This window comes from Perca fluviatilis, chromosome 5 (assembly GCF_010015445.1).
Source record: "Perca fluviatilis chromosome 5, GENO_Pfluv_1.0, whole genome shotgun sequence".
Lineage (NCBI taxonomy): Eukaryota > Metazoa > Chordata > Actinopteri > Perciformes > Percidae > Perca > Perca fluviatilis.
The window spans coordinates 13,303,538-13,331,247 of record NC_053116.1 but is presented as its reverse complement, the minus strand read 5'-3'; the positions used below and the strand labels follow the sequence as shown (position 1 = coordinate 13,331,247).

Genomic DNA, 27,710 nt, shown 5'->3' with positions numbered 1-27,710 from the left:
GCTGTAACAGGTTCATACAAAACAGCTACTAAAATCCATGATTGTGGCAGCCCTATAGATACAATTCTCTTGGCTTGCATTTTCACCTATAAATTACATTCTACACTCATGGAACACACTGTTTCATTGTATATGAAGTAACACACTGTAATCACATTCTGATAGTTTAGCAATCATTCAATGGCATATTAGCCTGTTAGCCAAAATATTTAGTTTGCCATCAAAACACACTACTCCACTCTGTGAGCCCCTTTAAACACACACCAGTTTGTAAGAGGAATCACAGGAGTGGACAACTTTTATCAGCCTGCCCAATCAGTTAAAGCAGCACAGAAACAGAATACACAGGTAATATAAAACAGCTGCAACTGCATTCCATTACAGCCAATACTTGTCAATACAGTACTCTTCACTAGTGTTTGTCAAAAGAGAGTATTAACAACAAACTGGTAGGTAGGTGTTTCTGACACACGTAGGTGTGTGTGCTATTTGCTTGGTTGCTTACAACATTGTTTCTGGACATGCCTTATTTGATAATAGTGCTGTTCATGATGTCAATAATTGCCTTATTTGTTAAAGCTAACCTTTCATTTGGGTGTGTTGTTGTTGGTTAATTTTTTTAATAACTGTGTAATTAGATGTTCCTTATATGACAACGATGCTGTTGTTCATTTCAACTGATTATATCCTTGTTCTGTGCATGTATTGTTACTTTGTCTTTAACAATTACCATCATTTGACACCCCTTACGTCATCATGACGTTTCAAACATATTTGACAGACATTTACAGAAAGTCTTTCAGCAATTGGCTCAAAACTACAGTTGAAAACTAGTCTTTTGACTAATATACAATCAATAACTTCTGTTATTGATAGTATGTTGAAATGTTGTAACTTCTTTGTTTTTCTCGGTATAGTTCAATAAGGCTAGCATAAATGTAGACTTGCTGGATCAACAGCTCCAAATATATCATAGCAGTGGGGTGTCCTAGTGGTCTGAGATTTAAGATGCTGACCCTGAAACTGCAAAATCCCTGATTTAAGTCTGAAAGTAAACCATTGCTGCATATTATTTCTGCTTTCTACGCTAATTTTCAGAAACACATACTTTAAAAAGTACCACAGAATTATTGGAGTGCAGTTGTATTATATTCGGTAAGTATATTTTTCGGGTCACTTAAAGACATTGTGTAAGAATTACTCCCATCTAGCGTTGAGATCATATATCGCAACCAACTCTCTCTCGCCACGCAGTATTGCAGCTACGGTAGCCTTCACGCTTCAAAACGCAAAGGTGTACAAAAGGCCGTCTATCAGCTGTCGTTGTTGGAGTTCATGCGTTCTCTTAATACATCTGTCACTGCCCGATGTGAGTCGAGCGCAAATGTGAGTCGCGCATGTGTCACTTTGCGACAAGTGCAGATGTGAGTTGCTCATGCGTCATTTTGCGACAAGTAGCCTACAAGATGCTAACGGCTTTTTGAGCTAACATTAGCAATCAAACAATCATAGATACCTAAAACGTTTTTGAAATGACTGCTGCTGCTGGCTACAAGTTAGCAATCAAACACAACAAAGGTTGTCACTTGAATGGCGTTTTGAGCTAACGTTAGCAATCTAACAATCATAGATAGCTAAAACGTTTTTGAAATGACTGCTAACTACAAGTTAACAATCTAACACAACAAAGGCTGTCACTTGAATGGCATTTTGTGCTAACATTAGCAATCAGACAATCATAGATAGCTAAAACGTTTTTGAAATTATTTCCATCTTCTGTTATTGTATGTACAGAGAAAAGTTTATTATTTTATGGATTTCACAAATTTCAGTAAGACACGTTATGCCGTAAACCGTTTAAATCTGAGCATGCACAACTCATATCTGCACTCGACCAGAGCCGGTCTCACTCAGCTAACATCGGGAATGACACTTTATGCCGTAAACTGTTTAAATCTGAGCATGCGCGACTAACATCTGCGCTCGACTCACATCGGGCAGTGACAACATCCATGAGGTAATGTCGGAGAGTGGCATGGACGCGCACCACCCGACGGAAAGGAGAGAGAAAGAAAAGGAGACTGCAGCGGTCTGGAGGAGAATTAACTAGTTGGGATTTGGTGTGTACCTCCAAAGCAGCTCCAATGTTAACTATTTTTTCTGATGACGCCGGTCTCTTGCCCTTTTCAATATCCGTTTTCTTTTTCTGGGTGAAGAAGAAGACTCCTGTTCTTGAAATTTGGATTTTGAATACGTGTGGTCCTCCATGAAGCGACAATACCCATTAGCAGCAGCTGTGAGTCAAAAACGCGAAAGGCGGAGCAGTATAGCCTTTATGTCCCTTACCAGCTAACGTATTTCAAGATGGCACATCATTATGGAGCGTCTACCCTAGTTCATGCGAGCGCAAATGTCAAATTCCAAGCTAATAGGAATACTTGAAATTGATGGTGGTGGTCAATATTCATGAAAAAGGACAAGTTTGTGAAGAGCAATACAGATTTTGATAATTAACAACTACAAACGTAACACACTGGATCTTTAATTTATATTTTGAGTTTCACACCGGTAATTGCAAGCAACTGACAGCTTGCAATGTGAAATATTATGTTAAAAAAAGATGAATTTTGCAGTTTGCCACTGTCCTTTTTTCATTCTTTAATAAATACTTCAAAATCATCTATCAAAATCAACAGTTTTTGAGTGGTCTGACTCCGCAAATTAATACTGATGAATGCAGGGTTCTTAATCCCCCTATAAGAGTGAATGAACATTCTTAACAGACAGAACAAACATGGTGGTATCATGCTATTTCAGCCAATACAATCCATAGTCAAATGGGCATGGCACAAGCTGACATTCTTTTGTACCAGTTTCCTTCAGTGTTTTTTTTAGGACATTGCAGCAATGCAGTAATTACTCCACCCTAATTAATTGCCACACCCTGTCAGCTTTCTACCCAGTTTAAAACAGCGCAGATACACACCTGCCAGTCATTCATCAGTCACAGTAGACAGTGTATGATTCTTTCACCATTATCTTTGTAAGTATCCCTTTTACTCTGATTTTAACAAACCAAATTTAAATGATTTCTTAGTTGTTGTTGTTGTTGTTGTTGTTGTTATGTACAGTATATTGCTATAACTGCTCAAGCTCTCTCACAAACCTACAAGCTAAATACGTTATGTGGGTGAGTGAACCAGCAGGCATTGTACAGACTTTTTCTTTTGTTGTAACTCATTTTAATATTATTGTGTTGTACCAATTTTGTACATGTGATCATTTAAGTCTTAATTAATCAAACTATAAGAATATGGTAACCAACCTGTTCAGTCAGATCAGACTTGATCTGATCAGATTTTCTATGGGATCAAAACGCAAAAGCAAGAGCTTCAGTCACAAGCAGAGCTGTAAACAAGACTGAAGACTGATTTACAATGCAGCAGTTGTTAATACTGTACCCGAAAGTGAAAATACTTTTGAATATTTCTAAAGCAGGAGCTTGGGTTTGACTATGGGATAGTACTGTAGGTGTGTTTTCCTGCCAGTACTCTCACTGTACTTGCAAATCAGCATTGCTAAAGAGGATAATTAAACTTTACGGAGTAAATGACACATCCTGCTATGCAACATTTTTTTCACAACACAAATCATCTTGACTTGTATGATGATGATGGATCACAACTTCATTGTTTATCTAGATTAACTCTTTAAAAACATTCCTTAAATGTTTTGGTTATCCATACTGTACCTGGCTTTTTAGCTGAGAAATGGTTAAATAATGGACAAAAAGACTCCTGAATCCAGTGCAACATTCAATATTGAGTTTGTGTGCGCCATAAAATGTAATGCTTATGTCAAGGTGTCAAGATTGACATCATATGCCAGTGGCAAGTGTCTTAAAACTGCTAAAATACTCAGGGCACCATTCAGTAGCCACTTACTGATACTGTTTGCCTTTGCCAATCAGTGAAAGTGTCGACAACGTAATCAGTGTCTGTAAATGACAAATTTACCATCATAGGACTACCAAACATTTGCTTTTATACACTGCTATGTCCCTGATTTACCCGGCTGTTCATGTTGTAAATTATCTGTACATACAAGTTATATTATTAAGGAATGTGACTTATTTCAGAGGTGAATTCAAAGCTTGCTCTGTGACACAATTTTAGAAGGGTTGTAACAGCCTCACTTATGCTGAAAAACATCTTAAAATGACATGATACAAAACATATAATCATGACCCACATCCCACAAAAAGACATCTAACATGAGTGTAGTGGCAATCTGTCCACAAAAAATGCCACTGCAGGGAATTTGAAGCCATTTCCAACTCTTGCTGTTGCAACAAATGAGGTCCGCCATCGCCGTATAGTTAATCCTTTATTGTAGAAATGTATTTAAAAACACATAAAAAAAAACTGATTTGCAAGATTAAAAACGAACAGACGAGATCTAAAAACCATCACTATCGCACAGCTGAGGTTGAAAAACTGTGTGGCTTCCCAGACTAGATTCTCCCTCTGGCTCACCTGTGATTCCCTTACTACCCTGGCTGATTAGCACATACACACAGGTGCGCAGGTGACGTAATGATCAAACCATTCACACAAACCTACCACCCACACACACACACTATCCCTGCACACACACACATCCAAATTGGCTGCAACACACCGGCCCCTAATTGTTACTGTATAATAACACAACAATTCACAAAGTTAATAATGGAGCCAATGACAAATCAATCAATAATGTTCATAGTACAAGTGCAATAATGTCCATGTCGAGTAAATATCCATGGAAAAGGTACCCTCAATGTTGAGATTTCAGCATTACAAAAGTCTTAATCAGCCTCCAGCAGAAGACAGATCTTTGTGATCCGTCTCTCAAGTATGTTACATTTGGTCAGAACTTTGACAGACCGTACCAGTCCCTGCTTGTCTGGAAAGGTCTGCAACACCTTTCCTAACAGCCAGGATCCACGAGGAGCAGTAGAGTCCGCCACAAGAACAATGTCTCCTGCAACAAAGCTCCTCTTGTCCTTTGACCACCGTTGCCGTTCCTGCAGCAGTGGTATGTACTGAATAGTGGCACTTTCAGCAGTGTTAATATCTTCCAATGCCAAAGTCTGACCATCCAATATGGCTTTGAAGCTTTGCATCTCCTTTTCCACTTTGTTCTTCTGTTCAGTTATGTCAAGTCCATTACGAGACACACACGCCTGTATTTCCTGTCTTTTCTGACACAACAACTGCAACACCTTTCTCCATTGATGAAACCAAGCAACTGAGGTCTTCAACCTTTTGTTGATCAGCTGGGTTTTTGCATTCTGTGACTCTTTGATGATTACAGTATTCACAATAGCCTGTCTTTTGACCTCAGGGTCATCACAGCTGAAAGAAGCAGGTTCCACAATATGAATAGGCCATTCACTTTCATTCTTGAAAAGGAAGTCCGGGCCGTGGATCCATCTGCAACATGTAAGGAGTTCCTCAGCTTTCAAACCACGAGAGGCCTCGTCCACTGGATTCCGTTTTGTGTCAACATACCTCCATTGGGAGACAACATTATCCTCTCTGACAGGTAATCTCAAGCAGTAATGTCCACTGTTAAGTTCAGCTGAACTGTTCATGGTTTCCATAAAATTAAGATATTCTCTGGACATTTCTGGCTTGTCATCTGATGATTTCTCATTGAAGTTATGGTTATATTGCTTCACCAGTAATTCCTCTATGTGAGCAATGGTTATTCTGTTGGCTGTGATAGTGGGACAGCTGATCTCAGTCTCATTGCCTCCTCTTACTGGTCCATTGATAACCCAGCCGAGTATGGTTCTGACAGCATAAGGTCCTTCATTGTTGCTGTGTACCACTTCCCATGGTTCCATTACCTTTGGCACATTGGTCCCAATTAACAGCTCCACATCAGCATCAATTACAGGAATTTCCACAGAGCTTAAGTGTGGCCAAGCACTTAACTCTTCCTGTCGTGGAATGTTGTCTCGAGTCACAGGCATCTTACACTGGGTGTAGACTTCTGGTAATTCAAAGTAGGTGTTACCATTAAGTGCAGCTATCTCCAGTCCTGAGATAACATGACTGTCAACAAACTTTTCTTGATTCATAGTCCTTAACAGGATTTTGGCACTCCTTCCTTTGACCTTTAGCTCCCTCATGAGTCGCTCAGAGCAGAAAGTGGCAGTGCTGCCAGGATCTAAAAATGCATATGTGGTTAGCATTTTGCTGCCTTTCTTAACCTTAATCTGTACAGGAACAATTGCCAAGACGCTGTCCTGTGCTCCGGCCCCTATATGGCCACATGTCTTGGGAGAACCTGCATGACTGTTTCCTGAAATTTCCTGCTGTGTGTCCTCTGAATTGATTTTCTTCTCTCTTGAATGAATGTGAAGGATGGTGGGGTGTTTTAAATTACACATTTTGCAAGACAGACGCCTATGACAGTCCTTGCTCATGTGTCCAACAGATAAACACCCAAAACAAACACCTTTCTCCTTCAAGAAGTTCATTTTTTCACTGTGTAACTTCTTCTCCATTTTGGGACACGACTCCAATTTGTGACCCTCTTCACACAGCAGACAAAACATCCTTGTTGGTTTATCAAGTAAGTTTCTCTCATTTTGCATTTGAGTCACGGGTTGAGCATTGACAGCTGCCACAGAAGTAGCGAAACTGCTTCCTTTTCCTTTAAAGCATCCTTGTGAGACTTTATTTCTCTCTTTATACTGAGGTGTTGAGGTGAATGTGTCTTGAATGTTTCCAAAGAGTGGACTGGAATCAATGGACACTTGCCTTTCGATTAAGTTGACAATATCACTGAAACCTCCTTGGCGACTGTGCTTCTCCTGCAGCTCATAAGCAGTGTTTCTCCATTTTTCTCTCAATTTATATGGTAGCTTCAAGACAATAGCACGCATGTTGGATGGCATATTCATCTCTGACATATAGCTGATGTCCTCCATAGCATTACAGCAGACACGTAAAAACAAAGCAAAAGCTTGCAAAGCTTCAATATCTTCTGATTTTACTGATGGCCATCCAAAAGCTTTCTCCATGTATGCAGTGGCTATTTTTTGTTCATTTCCAAAGCGTTCTTTTAAAAGGGTCCTTGCTCTTTGATATCCTCTGTCTCGTGGCATGTGTTGACAGCTCTTAACCAGCTCCCTTGGTTGTCCTTTGGTATACTGCTCCAAAAAGTATAAACAGTCTATGCTGCTAGCAGCCTTTCCTTCCACTCCATGCTCAAATGCTCTGATAAATGTGCTATACTCAAGAGGATCTCCATCAAAACTTGGTATATCCCTTGGAGGTAATGATAATGAAGAATGTTGTTGCACTAGCAGAGCAGTTATTTCATTTTGTCGTTGCATGATGGAAAGAAGATTGCCTTGGTCAACATTAGTTTGCATCAGGTCAACATGTTGAATGGGTTCCTTTGTGTCATGTATTACATGAGATGTTTCCTGAAATGTTTGAGGAATGCTTGGTTGGGGATTCAGAGTATAAACCTTTGGTCCTACATGCTTTGAAAATGTTTCCTGGTGTCGTGCTCCCATTGATATGGCAGTTTTGTTGCCTCCTATTGGTGGAAGATTCAACTGATGATTGGAATAGTTAGGCTGTGCCTCCCTTAGTACTGCCACATTACTGCCTCCTGTTGGTGGATTATTGAATTGATGATTGGAATATTTAGGCTGTGCCTCCATTAGCACTGCCACATTACTGCCTCCTGTTGGTGGATGATTGAATTGATGCTTTGAACTTTGTGGAACAAATTCCATAGCAGCGAGTCTGAGAGAAGATTTACGTTTAGAACTTCTCAGATAAGAATTCATTCCATCTGAATGAGCTCTCGAGCTCTGCACATCAGATCCTCTGTACACATTAACCTTTGCAGTTTGAACAGCAATTTGACTTTGCAATTCCAGCAATTCCTTTTTCTGTCGGATTTGCTCCTCCTGAGCGTCCAGCTCATGTCTTTCTTTAAGGGCAGCTACCTTTGCAATGAGAGCAGCCCTTTCCGCCTCCGCTTTTAGGCATGCAGAGGAAATTGAAGACCTTGAAGACCTTTGACTGTAACGGCCAGTTGATGAGCCTGTTTTACCACCAACATTAGAAATGCTGTCCCCTGGACCAATGTCATCAGTGACCACAGTTGTGGCAGGTGCAGTTTTGAGCACAGTTTTGTTTAGTGCAGCAGCATCATCGTCATCATCATCATCATCGTCCCTTTTGTCAAGCAACCACTCGTCCATATTTTGTATTATTGCTTTATTGCTGTGCATTTGTGTTTCAACCCATTCATTTTGTTTTGACATTTCATCCTCAGGTAGTTTTTGTTTCAGTGATTCATGAAACTGTTCAATTTCCTCACAAAGTTTCAAACACATTTCATACTTTGTTTGTACCTCAGACACATTTCCCTTTGAAAGCATCAGTTGCTTAACTTCCTTTGTTAGCTTGTGTAGTTTCTTTATCCTGGAATTCCTTTCCTTTTGATTTGATATTATTTTTAATTCCAATGCTTTGGCCGTTAGTTTGACCGATCTTTTACCACATTCATTTTCCGTTTCACTTTGATTGACAGCTGCAGACACATCACTCATTTTGATATTGATTTAGCAGCTCTGCTGAAGGCTTTATTAAGAATTGTAGCAGGATGGACCTGTATCCCTTTTGTGAGAAGGCCAATCTCTTCCACACAGCGTAACAATTCTTGTTTTGTCCTACCGTGATTCTTCTGCGAAGCTTTTGCTCAGGCTGTATCTGTTTCCAAGTGAGCGGATTCAGCTGGCACGGAATGAATGAAGCGCGGCACTGTCCTTCCTCCTGCAGATCCAATAGTTCCGTCCTTTGAAGCTAAGTTTTTCAACAAAATGTAGTGGCAATCTGTCCACAAAAAATGCCACTGCAGGGAATTTGAAGCCATTTCCAACTCTTGCTGTTGCAACAAATGAGGTCCGCCATCGCCGTATAGTTAATCCTTTATTGTAGAAATGTATTTAAAAACACATAAAAAAACTGATTTGCAAGATTAAAAACGAACAGACGAGATCTAAAAACCATCACTATCGCACAGCTGAGGTTGAAAAACTGTGTGGCTTCCCAGACTAGATTCTCCCTCTGGCTCACCTGTGATTCCCTTACTACCCTGGCTGATTAGCACATACACACAGGTGCGCAGGTGACGTAATGATCAAACCATTCACACAAACCTACCACCCACACACACACTATCCCTGCACACACACACATCCAAATTGGCTGCAACAATGAGGTTTAAGCTGCAGTTTGAAAGTTTGAAATATCCAGTAATACACTTTTTATGGCAACAAATTCTTTCTCATTAAAACCCCAGTGCTATATTTATTGTGAGAAAGGCTGAATGGAAAATGAAAGAACATTTTTTTTATTTTCAGAGTGACGTCTAACTTTGACTGCTAGTAAAACTCATAAGTTTGTATTTTGACTCTTAAAATGCAAACCTTATATTGAAGAAATAACTTGACATTGACAGAACAAATAGTTTAGGTGCTGACATGGAATAAATGAAAGATGTGAAAATTGTGTGTGCATAATAAACCTTTCTTCTATTTCTTCTGCTTATCCACATAGTGGCGACATGTGCAAACTCACTCTAACTGCAGGTAAGGCACACTGGTCAAGTTATTGTTTCCTTAAAGCAATGTTCTTGCCCCTTAGCTGAAAAGAGAGACGGAGTAGGGACCCGCTAAAAATAGTGATACAATTAAGTTGCATGTTAAACTGGGCCGGGTGGATGAAAATGTCTGGATATTAATATATTATTTATTTGTATATATTTATACATCATGTGGAAGACACAGTGAATCCTTAAAGGTGCAGTAGGTAAGACTTATAAAACTAATTTTCTGTCATATGTGCTGAAACTGACTCTATGTTCCAGTAGAAATACATGAAAAAAAAATCTGGCTCCTCTGGCACCACCTACAGCCTGTAGTGTGATTTGCAAAAATCCACCGCTCCCTGTTCAGATGCACCAATCAGGGCCAGGGGGTGTCTAATTGCGTGTCAATCACTGCTCATGCACACACATTCATTCTCCCTTGTGAGGGGAGGGGCTTAGGAGACCGTTTTGGGCTTTAGTGGAAAGGGGGGAGGGACTGAGAAGTTGTCGATGTTCAAATGTTTTGGCTAAGTCCTGGATCTTCGCAATCCTACCTATGGCACCTTTAAGCTTAACGGTATAGCTACCATAGTAGGCCAATTTACCTTTGTTATTTTAATATGTTGGATTCACTTTAATGTATATTTTCAGACATATTTTAATATTTGAATTAAGAAACTTTCAAAAAAAAATGTTTACATAATTTGGCGGCTTCTCTGCACTAACTCTGAGGACCCCCTGTTGAATATCTCTGCCTTAAAGGGACAGTTCATCCTAATCACAAAAACACATTTTCTCACCTCCATAGCCATGCAGATAGTTTTTGTTTTTTGTTTAATCATGTTTTGTCTTTAAGACGGGGAGTGGGAGTGAATAGAATTTGGTTTGTGGTGCTTATGGCTAAAAAAAATTGCATTTAGAAAATGTACTAGAAAGTCTTTAGAAACACAGTCCCAATCATATTATTAGTGTTGATTATCCAGGTGAATTTTTAAAATGTAAAACAAAATTCCATTATGGCTGCAGACATCTAATATGTCTTTTACCTGGACAAATCAATCAATCAATCAATCAAACTTTATTTCTAAAGCACATTTAAAAACAAGCAAGTTGACCAAAGTGCTGTACATAGACATTTAAACAGTAAATAGTTAAAATGCAACAGACAAATTTCAACACCTATCATGCTGGATTAAAAGCTAAGGAATAAAGATGTGTTTTAAGTTGCGCTTTAAAAACTAAAAGTCTGGGGGCCAGTCTAACTTGAAGAGGCAATGCATTCCACAGTTTAGGTGCTGCAACTGAGAAAGCTCGATCCCCTCTGCTCTTGAGCCGTGTTTTAGGAACAACAAGAAGAGACTGGTTTGCGGACCTCAAGGACCTAGACGGAGCATGTGGCTTTAACAGCTCCGTAATATAAACAGGAGCTAGTCCATGAAGAGCTTTAAAAACGAACAACAGAATCTTAAAATCGATTCTAAAGCTAACAGGCAGCCAGTGAAGAGAGGCTAAAGTTCCAGTGAGGAGGCGAGCGGCAGCATTTTGAACTATAAATATAAAACCAAACCTATCTGTAATGCTATAAACCAGTAGAAGACAGTGAGAAAACATGTGGTTTTTTTTGTAATTTAGGTGAACTGACATTTAAGCTTTGTTTTTAACCAAATACTAACCAGTCTGTCACTTTCAAGGTCTCTGTTTGATCATCGCCAGCTTGGGTAAGTTTATAACATGCATTAATTATAATCAGCAGTCTTACTAGTAGATAAATAAGGTCCCAAACTCAACAATTGTTGGTAGACAAAGGAGTCTATAATTAATTGATTCAGAGACTTTTAAAACCATCATGATTTCCTCCCATGTCTTAGCGTCATCCTCCAGGCTGGTGTGTTACTATAACAGCTTGGCTGAAGAGAGAGCAGCATACGGGAAGGTCACAGTTTCCGATATCGATCCAAACCAGTGTACTCATCTGATCTACGCCTTTTCTGACATCAACAACAATGAGCTGGTCAACAGCACTGCAAGTAGCATAGACTATCAGTCCTTTAACAGACTCAAAACCAGGTCAGTGCTTTAGCCTATACATATGGTGGAAATGTGTTGAATGATTAAATGAATGAATGAATGTTGAAATGTGTATTTTCTTGAATAATCATTAATAAAATGTTATGCTCCCACAGAAATCCACAACTCAAAACCCTGTTGGCAGTGGGTGGCTTGACCTTCAACATACAAAAGTAAGTTATTTACAAGAACATTTAAGCTTTTTTGTGTAAATGCAAATGTTGGTATTTTCCTGACCATGAAACTTGCTTTGCCAATTGATGCTGTATTTTTGTGCTTTGCAAAGTGTGCATGGTGCATGGTTTTATATTGTATTGTATTACATAAATTGTTATATATAATTTATTGTATTACTGGTATTTGATTACATAAATAACTTCATGTTATGATTAATCAGCCCACACAAACACAATAAGTAATGACAATTTTTAGTAACTACATAGTAATGCAAATACACACAATTAAAAAAAATAGTTCAACAAGCAGAATTTGTAATACCCATTATATTATTTATGTGAAGCCAAAAGCAGGTTGCTGGAAAATAATGCCAAAACACAAAATGGATCTGTGTCTTGCATTCAAAGATTTAACTTGATTTATTAATAATAAATAAAAACTAAAACTAAAATTAACAAATACATATATTAATTATTTTCATTTAATTTAGTTTATGTGACAACATAACCCTAAAAGAGAAATACAATTAAATGAAATGAAATAAATGTGTTATGTTGCAAACCGTTGCGTATTTGCATTTTATTCTGATACAAAATGAATTAAACCAAATTAATCACTTAAGGTCCATAGAAAAACTTTTTAAGATGAGTTTTTATTTTACCCTTATTAATACTTACTTACTACTTATGATGAGGTTATTAACTGTACATTATAATTTAGTTATGTGGATTATTTTGTGGCTCATTTTCATCATCATTCATAATTACAAGTGACAAACGTGGTAACCAGACCATTTGCCTATGGCTGTATATTTGTCTTAGCAACGATTATCCTTGTGCTGCTTTGTGTCTTAAATGCAATTTTTGATTGTCTTGTTGAGAGTACCGTTTTGTTCAAATGTTTACCAGATTCAGTACAATGGTGGCAGAACAACAAAACAGAACAAGATTCATCCAGTCTGCGATCACACTACTAAGAGAATATGGGTTTGATGGGCTAAACCTTGACTGGAGGTACCCCGGAGGACCTGGAAGCCAACCACAGGACAAGCAGAGATTCACACAGCTGTGCACTGTAAGATTTTGAATTTTTCTTCTGGTACAGACACTCAGAAATATGCCATATTGTATATAGCATGTATGAAAATATTAGATTTTATACTTGACTGAGACGGAACCATGCTTCTGTGTTGTACAGGAGCTCAAAGAGGCCTTTGTGGAAGAGGGAACAGCATCTAACCGTGACAGATTAATCATCACTGCTAGTGTCTCTGCGGAGAGAGCAACCATCGATGCCAGTTATGAAGTTGCACAGATTGCCACGTAAATCAAATTTTATGTAATTCTTGACATTATACACATGATTAGATGTTGTCATGTTTTGGTGAACCTGCTCTTCTCTGCATTTTATTAGGCAGCTGGATTTCATCAATGTGCTGACATTTGACTTCCATGGCCCCTGGGAAAATGTCACAGGACATCACAGCCCCTTATACCAGGGATCCAAAGACACTGGAAACGAATCCTACTTTAACACTGTAAGTACAGGGATTTATAGTTTAACACCATTCTATTTAGAGATGTCCTCTTATCCTAATTGTTTTATTTTTCTGCACATTTTAGGACTTTGCCATGCGCTACTGGCGGGACCAGGGAGCACCTACACAAAAGCTAAACTTGGGGTTAGCGGCATACGGGCGAGCTTTTGACCTCTCCACTAATTCCAGTGATGTTGGAGCACCAGCCAATGGTCCTGGTGAAGAAGGCTGCTACACTGGTGAAGAAGGATTCTGGTCCACTTATGAGGTAAAACTGTGAGCTGTGCAATTAATTTATAGCAATCGCCTCACATGCTAACTGCTTTAACTGTATTTGGTGTGACAAATCTTTGTTCAAATGAATACATTAGATGTGACATCTGGCCCTTCTTTTCAGACTTGTCTTTATATTGAAGGGGTTCCAACCAATCTGATTCCTGATCAGAAAGTTCCATATGCCACCACAGACAATCAGTGGGTTGGATTTGACAACATAGATAGCCTTGATACTAAGGTAATCATCTGTTTAATTCAAACAATTGCTTAATTACTTTGCAAATGACTGGTTGACCACAAATCTAGTTAAAGAGATATTTTGTGAACATGATATCAGCTGTTTAAGTGTTTTGTTCGTCATCCTTTCAGGTCAGTTACCTAAAAACTAACAACTTTGGAGGAGCTTTTGTCTGGTCTCTGGACTTGGATGACACTAGTGGTCAATTCTGTAAAATTGGCAACAATCCCTTCATCAGCCACCTGCATACTCTCCTGGTTCCAGGTAACCAAAATGCAAAATATTTCTATCCTGTCGTGCAGTGGACTTTTTTTGTGCATTTGATTAATTGCAATCAGCATTAATGTAATCACCTTTGATTTACATAATGTAAGGGAAAATGTATAGTGAGCCGGCCATTATAGTGAGTTAGAACGCTGAAAGGATGATAACCTGCCGCAAAGTGGAAGTGTCTTGAATCAGCTTGCAAGGGTTCAATTTGCAATTTGCTTCAATTCAATTTGCTTATTATACGGCTATTCATACAGAGGATACTTGCTGATAATGCCTGCATCCTGATCGGGACGGTTCATTTTATCATTGATGAACATGGCACTCTGGCAAAAGCCAGGAACTTAACATGACAACATGACATCATGACTTTGTGTAAACATACATGCCACTTTCCTAAAGCCAAGTGGCATGTTATCTTTGCGCATTTTGAGCTATCCACATGTATGTCATGTATACAGCAGATGTAAACACAGTTGATGAACGCCACACGCGGGACGCCATTCCGGCTCTCCTGGGTGAAAGTCCTGTGTTTTACCCGTCCACCACCACAACCAACCTCCCTTCGGTCCTTTCATACTACTCGCTACGCCAATAATTCACACGTAATGTAGGTCAATGGAGGCCAAATGGCTTTGATAAACACGCTAAAAAGCGATTATGCATCTTGATAACACACCAAAATGGCATATGAATTGGCGTTTCATACATACGCCACTTCATGAGATCAGTCTGAACATGGAGCTAACTATTGTTCTGTTTGCACTGTTGCCATTACAGATCTTAGCAATACCAGTTTCCTCTCTTTCACTTTGTGATTTGTTGATCAGTGGTATGAACTCTGTATGAGAACAAATATTGATTTAAAAATAATGTTATTGATATCTAGGGCTGAAACGATTCCTCGAATAACTCGAATAATTCGATTACAAAAAATCCTCGATGCAAAATGACTGCCTCGAAGCTTCGTTAAATCAATGTTACCAACGTTGTATCGCTGACGGACGGTATTTCCGCACGGAGCATTATTACTGTCGCACAGACGCGGCTCAGTCTGCTGCTGGCGACATGACGGAGGGGGTTAAGAGAAGCGAAAAGGCTGGAGAAAACGACAGAAAGTGTCCAAAGTTTGGAATCAGTTCAAACGTAATTAAAACTCTGTACAGTATGTCTACTGCAAAATCAAACTAGCTTACCACGATAATAACACGACGTCTAACTTAATCATCCATTCCACGAAGAGGACCGACTAAAGTAAATCACAGAGTCATATGGACCAAACACAACTACCAAAAACAAAGACAAGAAAATACGTAGTGGTGACCACGATCTGATGAGCCGACGCGTTGACTATCCCTTCGGAAAAACAGCTGATTGTTGCGCATCTCTTTTTTTTTTTTTCGAAACAGCTGATCAACGATCTAATAGCAAGTGTAACAGAGCTGTGTGACATTATAATAAAATATATAAAATTTCTTCGAAACAGCTGATCAGCATCCTAATAGGCCAAGTGTATATACAGAGCTGTATATAAGATCATTATAATTAAAATATATAATTCTGAAAATTAAGGTTGCGTACAACTTAATGTAATGTTTGTGTATGTTTAATCTATGCCTTAGTTTGAGGTTGATATCATTTGAAAAAGAAATCTTTAAAAACAATGTAATATGGCACTTAAATGCACTTAATGTTTAGTTTTTTGAGAGATGATATTGTAAGCAATGTAGGCAATACAGATGTTGCTTTTTCCGAAAATATTGCTTTTTTCCCTAGTTTGGGTTGTTTAAAAACGCAAAAAAAATGTATCCGATTAATCGATCGATAAAGTGCTAGATTAATCGATTACAAAAAGAATCGATAGCTGCAGCCCTATTGATATCAAAATGGTGCTCAAGAGTCAATGATCAGAACTCCGTCCATATAAAAATATGATGTGATGATTAACAGGGTTAAAGAGCAATTAACACATTATCTGCCTCTCATTCTTTTAGGTTTTCCTGGCCCTACTACTACAACTCCCACTCCCCCTACCACAACAATGCCCACAAACACAACAACTCCCCCTACCACAACTACCAAAACTATATCCCCTACCACAACTCCTATTACCACAACTACCACAACTCCACCTAATACAACCACAACTCCTCCTACCACAACTACAACTCCACCTACTACAACTACACCTAGTACAACTCCCCCTACCACACGTACCACAACTCCCCCTACCACAACTACAACTCCCCCTACCACAACTACCACAACTACAACTCCACCTACTACAACTACAACTCTCCCTAAAACAACTACAACTTCCCCTATCACAACCACAATAGCTCCCCTTAATACAACTCCCCTTACCACAACTACAACTCCACCTACTACAACCACAACTCCCCCTACCACAACTACAACTCCACCTACTACAACTACAACTCCACCTACCACAACTACAACTCCCCCTACCACAACTACAACTCCACTTACTACAACTACAACTCCCCCTATCACAACTACAAGTCCACCTACTACAACTCTCCCTACCACAACTACAACTCCCCCTACCACAACCACAATAGCTCCCCCTACCACAACCACAACTCCCCCTACCACAACTACAACTCCACCTACTACAACTACAACCCCCTACCACAACTACCACAACTCCCCCTACTACAACTACAACTCCACCTACTACAACTACAACTTCCCCTATCACAACCACAATAGCTCCCCCTAATACAACTCCCCTTACCACAACTACAACTCCACCTACTACAACCACAACTCCCCCTACCACAACTACAACTCCACCTACTACAACTACAACTCCACCTACCACAACTACAACTCCCCCTACCACAACTACAACTCCACTTACTACAACTACAACTCCCCTATCACAACTACAAGTCCACCTACTACAACTCTCCCAAACAAAACTACAACTCCCCTACCACAACCAAAATAGCTCCCTACCACAACCACAACTCCCTACCACAACTACAACTCCACCTACTACAACTAAACCCCCTACCACAACTAACACCCCAACTCTACTACAACACAACTCCACCTACTACAACTACAACTTCCCCTATCACAACCACAATAGCTCCCCTAATACAACTCCCCTTACACAAATAACACCTCCTACTAAAAACCACAACCCTACCACAACACAACTCCACCTACTAAAAACATAACTCCACTACCACAACTACAACTCTACCACAACAACAACAACTTACTACAACATAACTCCCCTATACAACACAACCACCTACTAAACTCTCCCACCACAACACAACTCCCTACCACAACCACAATAGCTTCCCCCTACAAACCACAACTCCTACCACAACTACAACTCCACTACTACAACTACAACTCCCCCTACCACATCTACCACAACTACCACAACTCCCCCTACTACAACTACAACTCCACCTACTACAACTACAACTCCCTCTACCACAACTACAACTCCACCTACTACAACTACAACTCTCACCACAATCCTTCCCTACTATAAACCACAAACTCCTATCACAACTACAACGCCACCTTACTACAACTACCCCTACCACAACTACTACAACTCCCCTACCACAATTCCCTACCACAATCTTACCACAACTCCCTACTACAACTACAACTCCTACCACAATACAACTCCACCTACTACAACTACCCCCACCACAACTATAATTCCACCTACTACAACTCCCTACCACAACAACAAAGCTCCCCCTACCACAAACATAACTCCCTACCACACACAACCTAATGACTACACCATAACTCCCTTACCACAACAACTCCACCTACCACAATAACTCCCACCTACTACACAACTCCACTTACTACAACTACAACTCCCCTATCACAACTACAAGCCACCTACTACAACTCCCTACCACAACTAAAAACCCCTACCACACCTACTACAACTCCCTACCACAACTAACAACTCCCTACCACAACTACCACAACACAACTCCACCTACTACAACTACAACTTCTCCTACCACAACTACAACTTCCACTATCACAACTACAATAGCTCCCTAATACAACTCCCTACCACAACTACAACTCCACTACTAACCACCTACCACACTACAATACCTATAAACATATACCTACACAACTACAACTCCCTACCACAACTACAACTCCACTTACTACAACTACAATCCTATCACAACCACAAGCCACCTACTACAATCTCCTACCACAACACAACCCATCAACCACAATACTCCTAATAAATCTACCACAACTACAACTCCACCTACTACAACCACAACTCCCTACTACAACTACAACTCCACCTACTACAACTACAACTCCACCTACTACAACTACAACCCCCTACCACAACTACAACTCCACCTACTACAACTACAACTCCCCTACACAACTTCCTACTATAACCACAACTCCTATCACAATTATAACGCCACCTACTACAACTACCCCTACCACAACTACCACAACTCCCCCTACCACACTTACCACAACTCCCTACCACAACTACAACTCCCCCTACCACAACTACCACAACTACAACTCCACCTACTACAACTACAACTCTCCCTACCACAACTACAACTTCCCCTATCACAACCACAATAGCTCCCCCTAATACAACTCCCCTTACCACAACTACAACTCCACCTACTACAACCACAACTCCCCCTACCACAACTACAACTCCACCTACTACAACTACATTCCCCACCTACCACAACTACAACTCCCTACCACAACTACAACCTACACCTTACTACAACTACAACTCTCCTATCACAACTACAAGTCCACCTACTACAACCTCCTACTACAACTACAACTCCCCTACCACAAACACAATAGCTCCCCTACCACAACCACAACTCCTACCACAACTACAACACAACTCCCTACCACATCTACCACAACTACTACACAACTCCCACCTACAACTACAACTCCACCTACTACAACCACAACTCCCCCTACCACAACTACAACTCCACCTACTACAACTACAACTCCACCTACCACAACTACAACTCCCCCTACCACAACTACAACTCCACTTACTACAACTACAACTCCCCCTATCACAACTACAAGTCCACCTACTACAACTCTCCCTACCACAACTACAACTTCCCCTACCACAACCACAATAGCTCCCCCTACCACAACCACAACTCCCCCTACCACAACTACAACTCCACCTACTACAACTACAACTCCCCCTACCACATCTACCACAACTACCACAACTCCCCCTACTACAACTACAACTCCACCTACTACAACTACAACTCCCCCTACCACAACTACAACTCCACCTACTACAACTACAACTCCCCCTACCACAACTCTCCCTACCATAACCACAACTCCTATCACAACTACAACGCCACCTACTACAACTACCCCTACCACAACTACTACAACTCCCCCTACCACAACTCCCCTACCACACTTACCACAACTCCCCCTACCACAACTACAACTCCACCTACTACAACTACCCCCACCACAACTACAACTCCACCTACTACAACAACTCCCCCTACCACAACAACAATAGCTCCCCCTACCACAACTACAACTCCCCCTACCACAACTACAACTCCACGTACTACAACTACAACTCCCCTTACCACAACAACTCCACCTACCACAACTACAACTCCACCTACTACAACTACAACTCCACTTACTACAACTACAACTCCCCTATCACAACTACAAAGTCCACCTACTACAACCTCCCTACCACAACTACAACTCCCCTACCACAACCACAATAGCCCCCTTACCACAACCACAACTCCCCCACCACAAACTACAACTCCACCTACTACAACTACAACTCCCCCTACCACATCTACCACAACTACCACAACTCCCCCTACCACAACTACAACTCCACCTACTACAACTACAACTCCCCCTACCACAACTACAACTCCACCTACTACAACTACAACTCCCCCTACCACAACTCTCCCTACCATAACCACAACTCCTATCACAATTACAACGCCACCTACTACAACTACCCCTACCACAACTACCACAACTCCCCCTACCACACTTACCACAACCCCCTACCACAACTACAACTCCACCTACTACAACTACCCCCACCACAACTACAACTCCACCTACTACAACAACTCCTACCACAACAACAATAGCTCCCCCTACCACAACTCCCTACCACAACTACAACTCCACCTACTACAACTACACCTACTACAACTACAACTCCCCCTACCACACCTACCACAACTCCTCCTAGTACATCTACAGCTCCACCTACTACAACTACCCCTACCACACCTACCACAACTCCCCCTACCACAACTACAACTCTAGCTACTACAACTCCCCCTACCACAACTACAACTCCACCTACTACAACTACAACTCCCGCTATCACAACTACAAGTCCACCTACTACAACTACCCCTACCACAACTACCACAACTCCCCCTACCACAACTGCAACTCCCCCTACCACAACTACAACTCCACCTACTACAACTACAACTCCACCTACCACAACTACCACAACTCCACCTACTACAACTCTCCCTACTACAACTCCCCCTACCACAACTACAATTCCACCTACTACAACAAACCCCCTACCACAAACAACAATAGCTCCCCACCACAACCCCTACCACAACTACAACTCCACCTACTACAACTACAACTCCCCCTACCACAACTACAACTCCACGTACTACAACTACAACTCCCCTTACCACAACAACTCCACCTACCACAACTACAACTCCACCTACTACAACTACAACTCCACTTACTACAACTACAACTCCCCCTATCACAACTACAAGTCCAACTACTACAACTCTCCCTACCACAACTACAACTCCCCCTACCACAACCACAATAGCTCCCCCTACCACAACCACAACACCCCCTACCACAACTACAACTCCACCTACTACAACTACAACTCCCCCTACCACATCTACCACAACTACTACAACTCCCCTACCACAACACAACTCCACCTACTACAACCACAACTCCCCACCACAACTACAACTCCACCTACTACAACTACAACTCCCTACACAACTCTCCTACCATAACCACAACTCTATCACAACTAACACCACCTACTACAACTAACCCCTACCACAACTACCACAACTCCCCCTACCACACCTCCCCTACAACTACCCCCACCACAACTACAATTCCACCTACTACAACAACTCCCCTACCACAACAACAATAGCTCCCCCTACCACAACAACAATAGCTCCCCCTACCACAACTACAACTACACCTACTACAACTACAACTCCCCCTACCACACCTACCACAACTCCTCCTAGTACAACTACAGCTCCACCTACTACAACTACCCCTACCACACCTACCACAACTCCCCCTACCACAACTACAACTCTAGCTACTACAACTCCACCTACCACAACTACAACTCCCCCTACCACAACTACAACTCCACCTACTACAACTACAACTCCCCTATCACAACTACAAGTCCACCTACTACAACTACCCCTACCACAACTACCACAACTCCCCCTACCACAACTGCAACTCCCCCTACCACAACTACAACTCCACCTACTACAACTACAACTCCACCTACCACAACTACCACAACTCCACCTACTACAACTCTCCCTAATACAACTCCCCCTACCACAACTACAACTCCACCTACTACAACTACAACTCCCCCTACCACAACTACAACTCCACGTACTACGACTACAACTCCCCTTACCACAACAACTCCACCTACTACAACAACTCTCCCTACTACAACTACAACTCCCCCTACCACAACTACAACTCCACCTACTACAACTACAACTCCCCCTACCACAACTACAACTCCACCTACTACAACTACAACTCCCCTTACCACAACAACTCCACCTACTACAACAACTCTCCCTACCACAACTACAACTCCCCCTAGCACAACTCCAGGTTCTGGAAACCCTTGCATAGGAAAGGATATTGGGTACTTCACCAACCCTGCAGACCCAAAAAGTTTTTACCAATGTGTTAATGGTGGATTCTTCATTGTAAGCTGCTCAGTAGGTTTGGTCTTTGACCAAAGCTGCAACTGCTGTAACTTCCCAAGTAAATAAAGAGTTGCACATGTATAATTTCACTATCCATGATAATATTTATTCTTATTAAGAAATGGTTGGCTACATAGAAGTCACATATAGTCTATATACTTTCATCAATTTGTAACTTTGTGTACAAAGTGTTAGTGGCAATGTCCTCCTATCCATGGCTGTTAAAAAACAATATTATTTAATTTACACATATACATAATACAAACACAAACAACTTGTACTGTATATATTCAATTGTTTTCCTGTTGCTGTCTGTTAATTGTAGGTGTATCTACACCTACACTAGTTGGGTGTGTATGTTCTTTTTTTTTTTTTTACTTGCCCTCATTTCATCTGACATACCTTACTTAATTATATGGTTGTTGTGTATCCATGTCATGGGTTTGTTCTTTGATTTATATTTAGCCATTGCGTAAGATTTGCCCTACATAAGGACACAGATGTTGCATATTGCATATATTTATATACTGAATGTCTACATAAATACAAATGAATATAACTTAATAAGTTAATTATTATTATTAATAATAAAATACCACAAGTTTCCCAAACAAGTACTGGCCTATTTTCTTTTGTTTGTTTTCTATATTCGGTCGTTCTATGTTGGTTGTTTTTGTCTATCAGGTGTTTGTTAGATAAACGACAAAATATACTGTAAAAACAAGCAGGCACTTATGGAATAGCCTGTTATTTTGTATCTATTACTTTAGTATACCTGCGTTTGAATGAAGAAATAGATTATAAACCCTGTTTATTATCACCTTTCGTAATTGTACTGGGACTGCATCGTCCTGAGTGGTGGGATTTGTATGGTCATTATTTTATTCCACTTAAGAGTGCTCAAGGAATGTTATTTTTTCTATGACCATTTTTTTCCAGTGTGACATCATCCTGGGGATCAGGGCGGCGTCAGCAGTGATGGACTGCTGTGGCAAAGAGAGAGCTGAGCTGGAAGGAAAAGCTCTTGATTTACTAGTCGATCTATGTTCAGACCCTCAACTAGCTGAGTTTTGGGCATGGACCACAACTACAAAAACTCTACTTACCTACCACAACTACAACTCCCCCTACCACAACTACAATAACTCCCCCTACCACAGCTACCACACATCCAGGTTCTGGAAACCCTTAATTAGTAAGGTCAATGGGTACTACACCAAACCTGCAGACCCAACAAGTTTTTACCAATGTGATGGTGACAGAGCCTTCGTTATTTGCTGTAACTTTCCAAGTAAATAAAGAGTTGCACATGTATAATTTCACCATCCATGGTAATATTTATTCTTATTAACAAATGGTGGGCCACATAGAAATCACATATAGTAAGTCATACAGTATATACTTTCATCAATTTGTAACTTTGTGTACAAAGGGTTAGTGGCAATGTCCTCCCATCAATGACTGTTAAAAGACAATATTATTTTATTTACAGTACAGGCCAAAAGTTTCAGAAGACACACCTTCTCATTCAATGTGTTTCTTTATTTTCATGACTATTTACATTGTAGATTCTCACTGAAGGCATCAAAACTATGAATGAACACATATGGAATTATGTACTTAACAAAAAAGTGTGAAATAACTGAAAACATGTCTTATATTTTAGATTCTTCAAAGTAGCCACCCTTTGCTTTTTTTGATAGCGCTGCAAACCCTTGGTGTTCTCTCAAAGAGCTTCATGAGGTAGTCACCTGAAATGGTTTTCACTTCACAGGTGTGCTTTGTCAGGGTTAATTAGTGGAATTTTGTCCCTTATTAATAAAAAATACTGGACTATTTTCTTAGGGGGGAGCTGAGCTGGAAAGAACAGCTCTTGATTTACTTGTCGATCTATGTTCAGACCCTCACCTAGCTGAGCTTTTGGTAGTGACCAAAATAATAAGATTGTGTTGGCAAACAGCAGGACTAAAAAAATTGCATTATCAAATAAGCTGTCCTCTCAAGCACTTAAAGGTTTCTGAGCTGCTCAGACAAGACCCAAATCTTACCTCCCAGGTCATTCAAAATGGTTGCTTTGCCTACCTCTACCAGTGCGGGACAGCTACCTCGCTACCTGTCTTTGATAATGAGCATCAATAATACAGTCCCTCCAGGATTTCGCAGCCTTTTTTTAAGATTGTTGCAGCCCAAAATGCCAGATTTTTTTCGGGAGCTTTTGTAAAAAATTTTGATAAAAGTATAATAAGGTATATTTCTTTACAAATAAAAAGGAAACTTGTTTCAGGGAGAATAAAGCTACTCTGGGCTGAGTAGTAAAAGGTGTAATGTTGCTTGTATAATGTCAATATAACTTTTAACAGATCTTTTTCCATGTCTGAGCACCTCACCATAAAAAAGGCAACACCCCAAATCACTAGATGAGCCGCAGCTGACACGCAGCCAAGCCTGATCTGCGCTTCTCACGCAGGCTGTGTGGCTGCTCTAACCTGTTTACATGGGCAGCTAAATAAAAAGCAAGAATTTCCACGACACACGAATCACATAATCAAATTAGTTAGCCTATCTGTCAGTGTTGGTTTTGACAAGCTGCTAGAAATAAAATCTGAGATGATGGAGCCATTTCTTTTTTATTAATGTTGTTATTTTCATTAAAATAGTTTTTACTACTTTCTACTTCCTGTTAATTCTTCTTACATTCTACAAATAGGACATCTAGTATACATACAGTGGGCACAGGTATCACATAAAAATTCACACTAACCCTCTTTTGACCGTGCTCAAATTGTTTTGAGTCACTATTTCTGAAATACAGTGAACAAGTCAGGAATAAGGACTTGCCTTAAACATTGATCTTAACTTGAAATTTGCTTGAGTGGCATAATTAGGAGAACTTGAGCAAACATGCATATAGCTCTATTGCATTCCTCTCAAACAGGTTAAACTATTGTAATGACCTTTTGCTCAATTCTCCAAACAAACAATAGAAAGGCTCCAGTGGTTTTAAAACCACAACAACCCTAGTCCTTAGTCATACATGCAACACTCTGTATACCAGCACTTAAATAACTCCCCTCTCTGAGGTCATTAAATATGGTGATTTTCTAACTCAGCCTAGAATAACAATCAGTTATGGTGACATGCTTTTAGTTACTTTGGTTCTGCTATCTGAATGAAACTGCCAAGTGACCTGAGAAGTGTCATGTCTGTGTTTGTGGTTTGTGTGTTGGCTAGATGAGAGGTTTGAGGTGTGTAAGGCATTTTAAGCTCTTTAAATTCAGCCAGAAACTGATGACTATTCCTATTTTGGAAGTTGCAGTTTGTTAATTTTGAAAACATGGACAATGGAATAACTTGTGCTAATCTGTGTGGTCCCTGTACTTTACATAAAATGAAAGTCCAACAATGACTTTCTCTAGCTGATAAATATTTTGCATTTAAGCATAATACATACTAACCCGAGCAATATTTGCACTAACTTTTATATAAGGGTAGATGATGAAGTGATATATCACCACAATATAGCATTACATTTCACTATGTATCCCAATTTACCAATTATGCCCTACGAGTGGTTCAGGAGTTTGAACCTCTTCAGGCTATTTCCCTTCTCCATACACCTTTGAAGTTGTGCCAGAAATCCCTCATCTGATAGAGACAAATGTACTGAGGGGCTCATGTTAATGAATTGCTGAGCTAAACTTTACATCAAGGAGCCGAAAAATAACAGACTAATAACAGTAGGGAATATTCATGTTTTAATAGTTAATAGTTCCTTACGAATATGTAGTTCATTTGCACAAATCATAAAGGCTGCGGCTACACAGAAAGTAGTTATTAGCTAGATAAATGCATTGCTGGTTAAATCAGTACTAGGGAATTGGTGATGGGAAAAGTAAAAAACAAATAGCAGCCTTATGGGTTTTATATCTTTCTAAATCCATTGCTGTGTAGATGTAAGTGTACATTTCTGATGCACAAGTGTAACCCTGATGCACACATTTAACCCTCCATACAAACGCGCAACCCTAAGTGTAGAATGATGATTGGTTGCTTTGTGCTAAGTTAGATACAACCTGCTCCCCTATGGCTAATAATAATCCGACTGCATTTATTGCATTCTATAAGGGCAGGGGACATTGTCCTCTTGACACACTCTTTATCATCTCTGGGTTGCGTCTCTTCCGGTACACCTTCGGCCATACTCTCTGTACAGTCCCTCCAGGATTTCGCGGCCTTTTTTGAGATTGTTATGGCCCAAAATGCCTGATTTTGCGGGAGTTTTGAAAATAATTGCGATAAAAGTTGTGGTCTTTTGTATTTTTGTTGCAATTAAGTTGCAGGAGATAGTGAAAACTGCAAAAAAAAAAAAATAATATAAAAAAATACCCTTTTTTTGGTATAGTTCTTTAAAAATAAAAAGGAAACTTGTTACAGGGAGAGGAGAATAAAACTACTCTGGGCTGAGTTTTCCTAGTAACCTTACCAAAAAGGCTCAGGATGCTGCAAATGTTGGTATAATATGAAAATGGCTTGTGGATTTAAGACAAAAAATAAGAATTTATTGAGTGCATCAAATTTGAACATATCTGTCAGTGGCTTGTTGATCTTTACATTGTTAGTTAATTTCCTATACTGGGCTGCACACATTCATATTTTTGATAAAGTACTTACTGGACTTTAACTTATCATTGCACTTAAAATAACGAGCGTAGCTATCCTCAATTTAGGTCATTGTGTACGTCTCATTTTCCTGCATCCACCGTGGGTGTTTGTGTGCGTGCGCCAGTCGCAGCAGCCCCTGCCTGCTGCAGAGAGCCGACAGGATTGAAACAGAAGCAGCTTTCAGTGACTTAAAGGAACACGCCGACTTATTGAGAATTTAGCTTATTCGCCATAACCCCTAGAGTAAGACAAGTCGATACATACCCTTCTCATCTCCGTGTGTGCTGTAACGCTGTCTGACGGTTTCATTGTTCAAGCTGGTAAGTTGATATACCCCGAAACAAATGATCCGCTGAAATATAGACGTTTCTTTCGCCATGTAATGTCTATGTGAAAAGTCTTTCTGGGCCATGGGGTGCAGTACCACCGTTATCCGCTAAGCCCATGTTGGCTTTTAGACTTAGCGCTCCTCCTGGGGGCTTGGACCATAGACAGTATATAATGGACCAATAGATCCCGTTGCTCTGGACGGATATCAGTGAAGGCTATTAGAAGCACTTTTCTGGTGATGGCCAGCTTTACTGCGCAGCCTCCAACTGAGAGAATGTGATGTGAGCAACGTGTTGTTGTAAGTCTTCTAGTGGCTGCGCTAAGAGAAATATCAATCATTCCCAATCTTACAGATACGGAGAGCGTAGGT

The 27,710-nt window shown here is 40.3% G+C and overlaps 2 protein-coding genes across 3 annotated transcripts; both read left to right on the top strand.

Annotated features, from left to right (window-relative positions):
• Nucleotides 1-2,997: 2,997 nt before the first annotated feature.
• On the top strand, nucleotides 2,998-23,660 carry LOC120559881 (acidic mammalian chitinase-like). 2 transcript variants are annotated; one of them, XM_039801957.1, is made up of 12 exons: nucleotides 2,998-3,043; nucleotides 9,639-9,670; nucleotides 11,361-11,387; nucleotides 11,538-11,736; nucleotides 11,853-11,909; nucleotides 12,822-12,987; nucleotides 13,111-13,235; nucleotides 13,327-13,450; nucleotides 13,536-13,718; nucleotides 13,848-13,964; nucleotides 14,096-14,228; nucleotides 23,288-23,660. In XM_039801957.1, exons 1-12 carry the CDS (start codon nucleotides 3,021-3,023, stop codon nucleotides 23,290-23,292), a joined length of 1,191 nt encoding a protein of 396 aa, XP_039657891.1. In that variant the 5' UTR covers nucleotides 2,998-3,020; the 3' UTR covers nucleotides 23,293-23,660. The 2 variants fall into 2 exon arrangements, with proteins under 2 accessions (XP_039657891.1, XP_039657890.1); XM_039801956.1 differs by lacking the exon at nucleotides 23,288-23,660 and adding an exon at nucleotides 16,229-17,143.
• Nucleotides 21,623-22,888, top strand: LOC120558437 (integumentary mucin C.1-like; the record flags this gene model as incomplete). Its single annotated transcript, XM_039799445.1, has 1 exon — nucleotides 21,623-22,888. A coding segment is annotated over one exon (792 nt), but the record flags the coding sequence as incomplete, so codon positions are not given.
• Nucleotides 23,661-27,710: the final 4,050 nt, after the last annotated feature.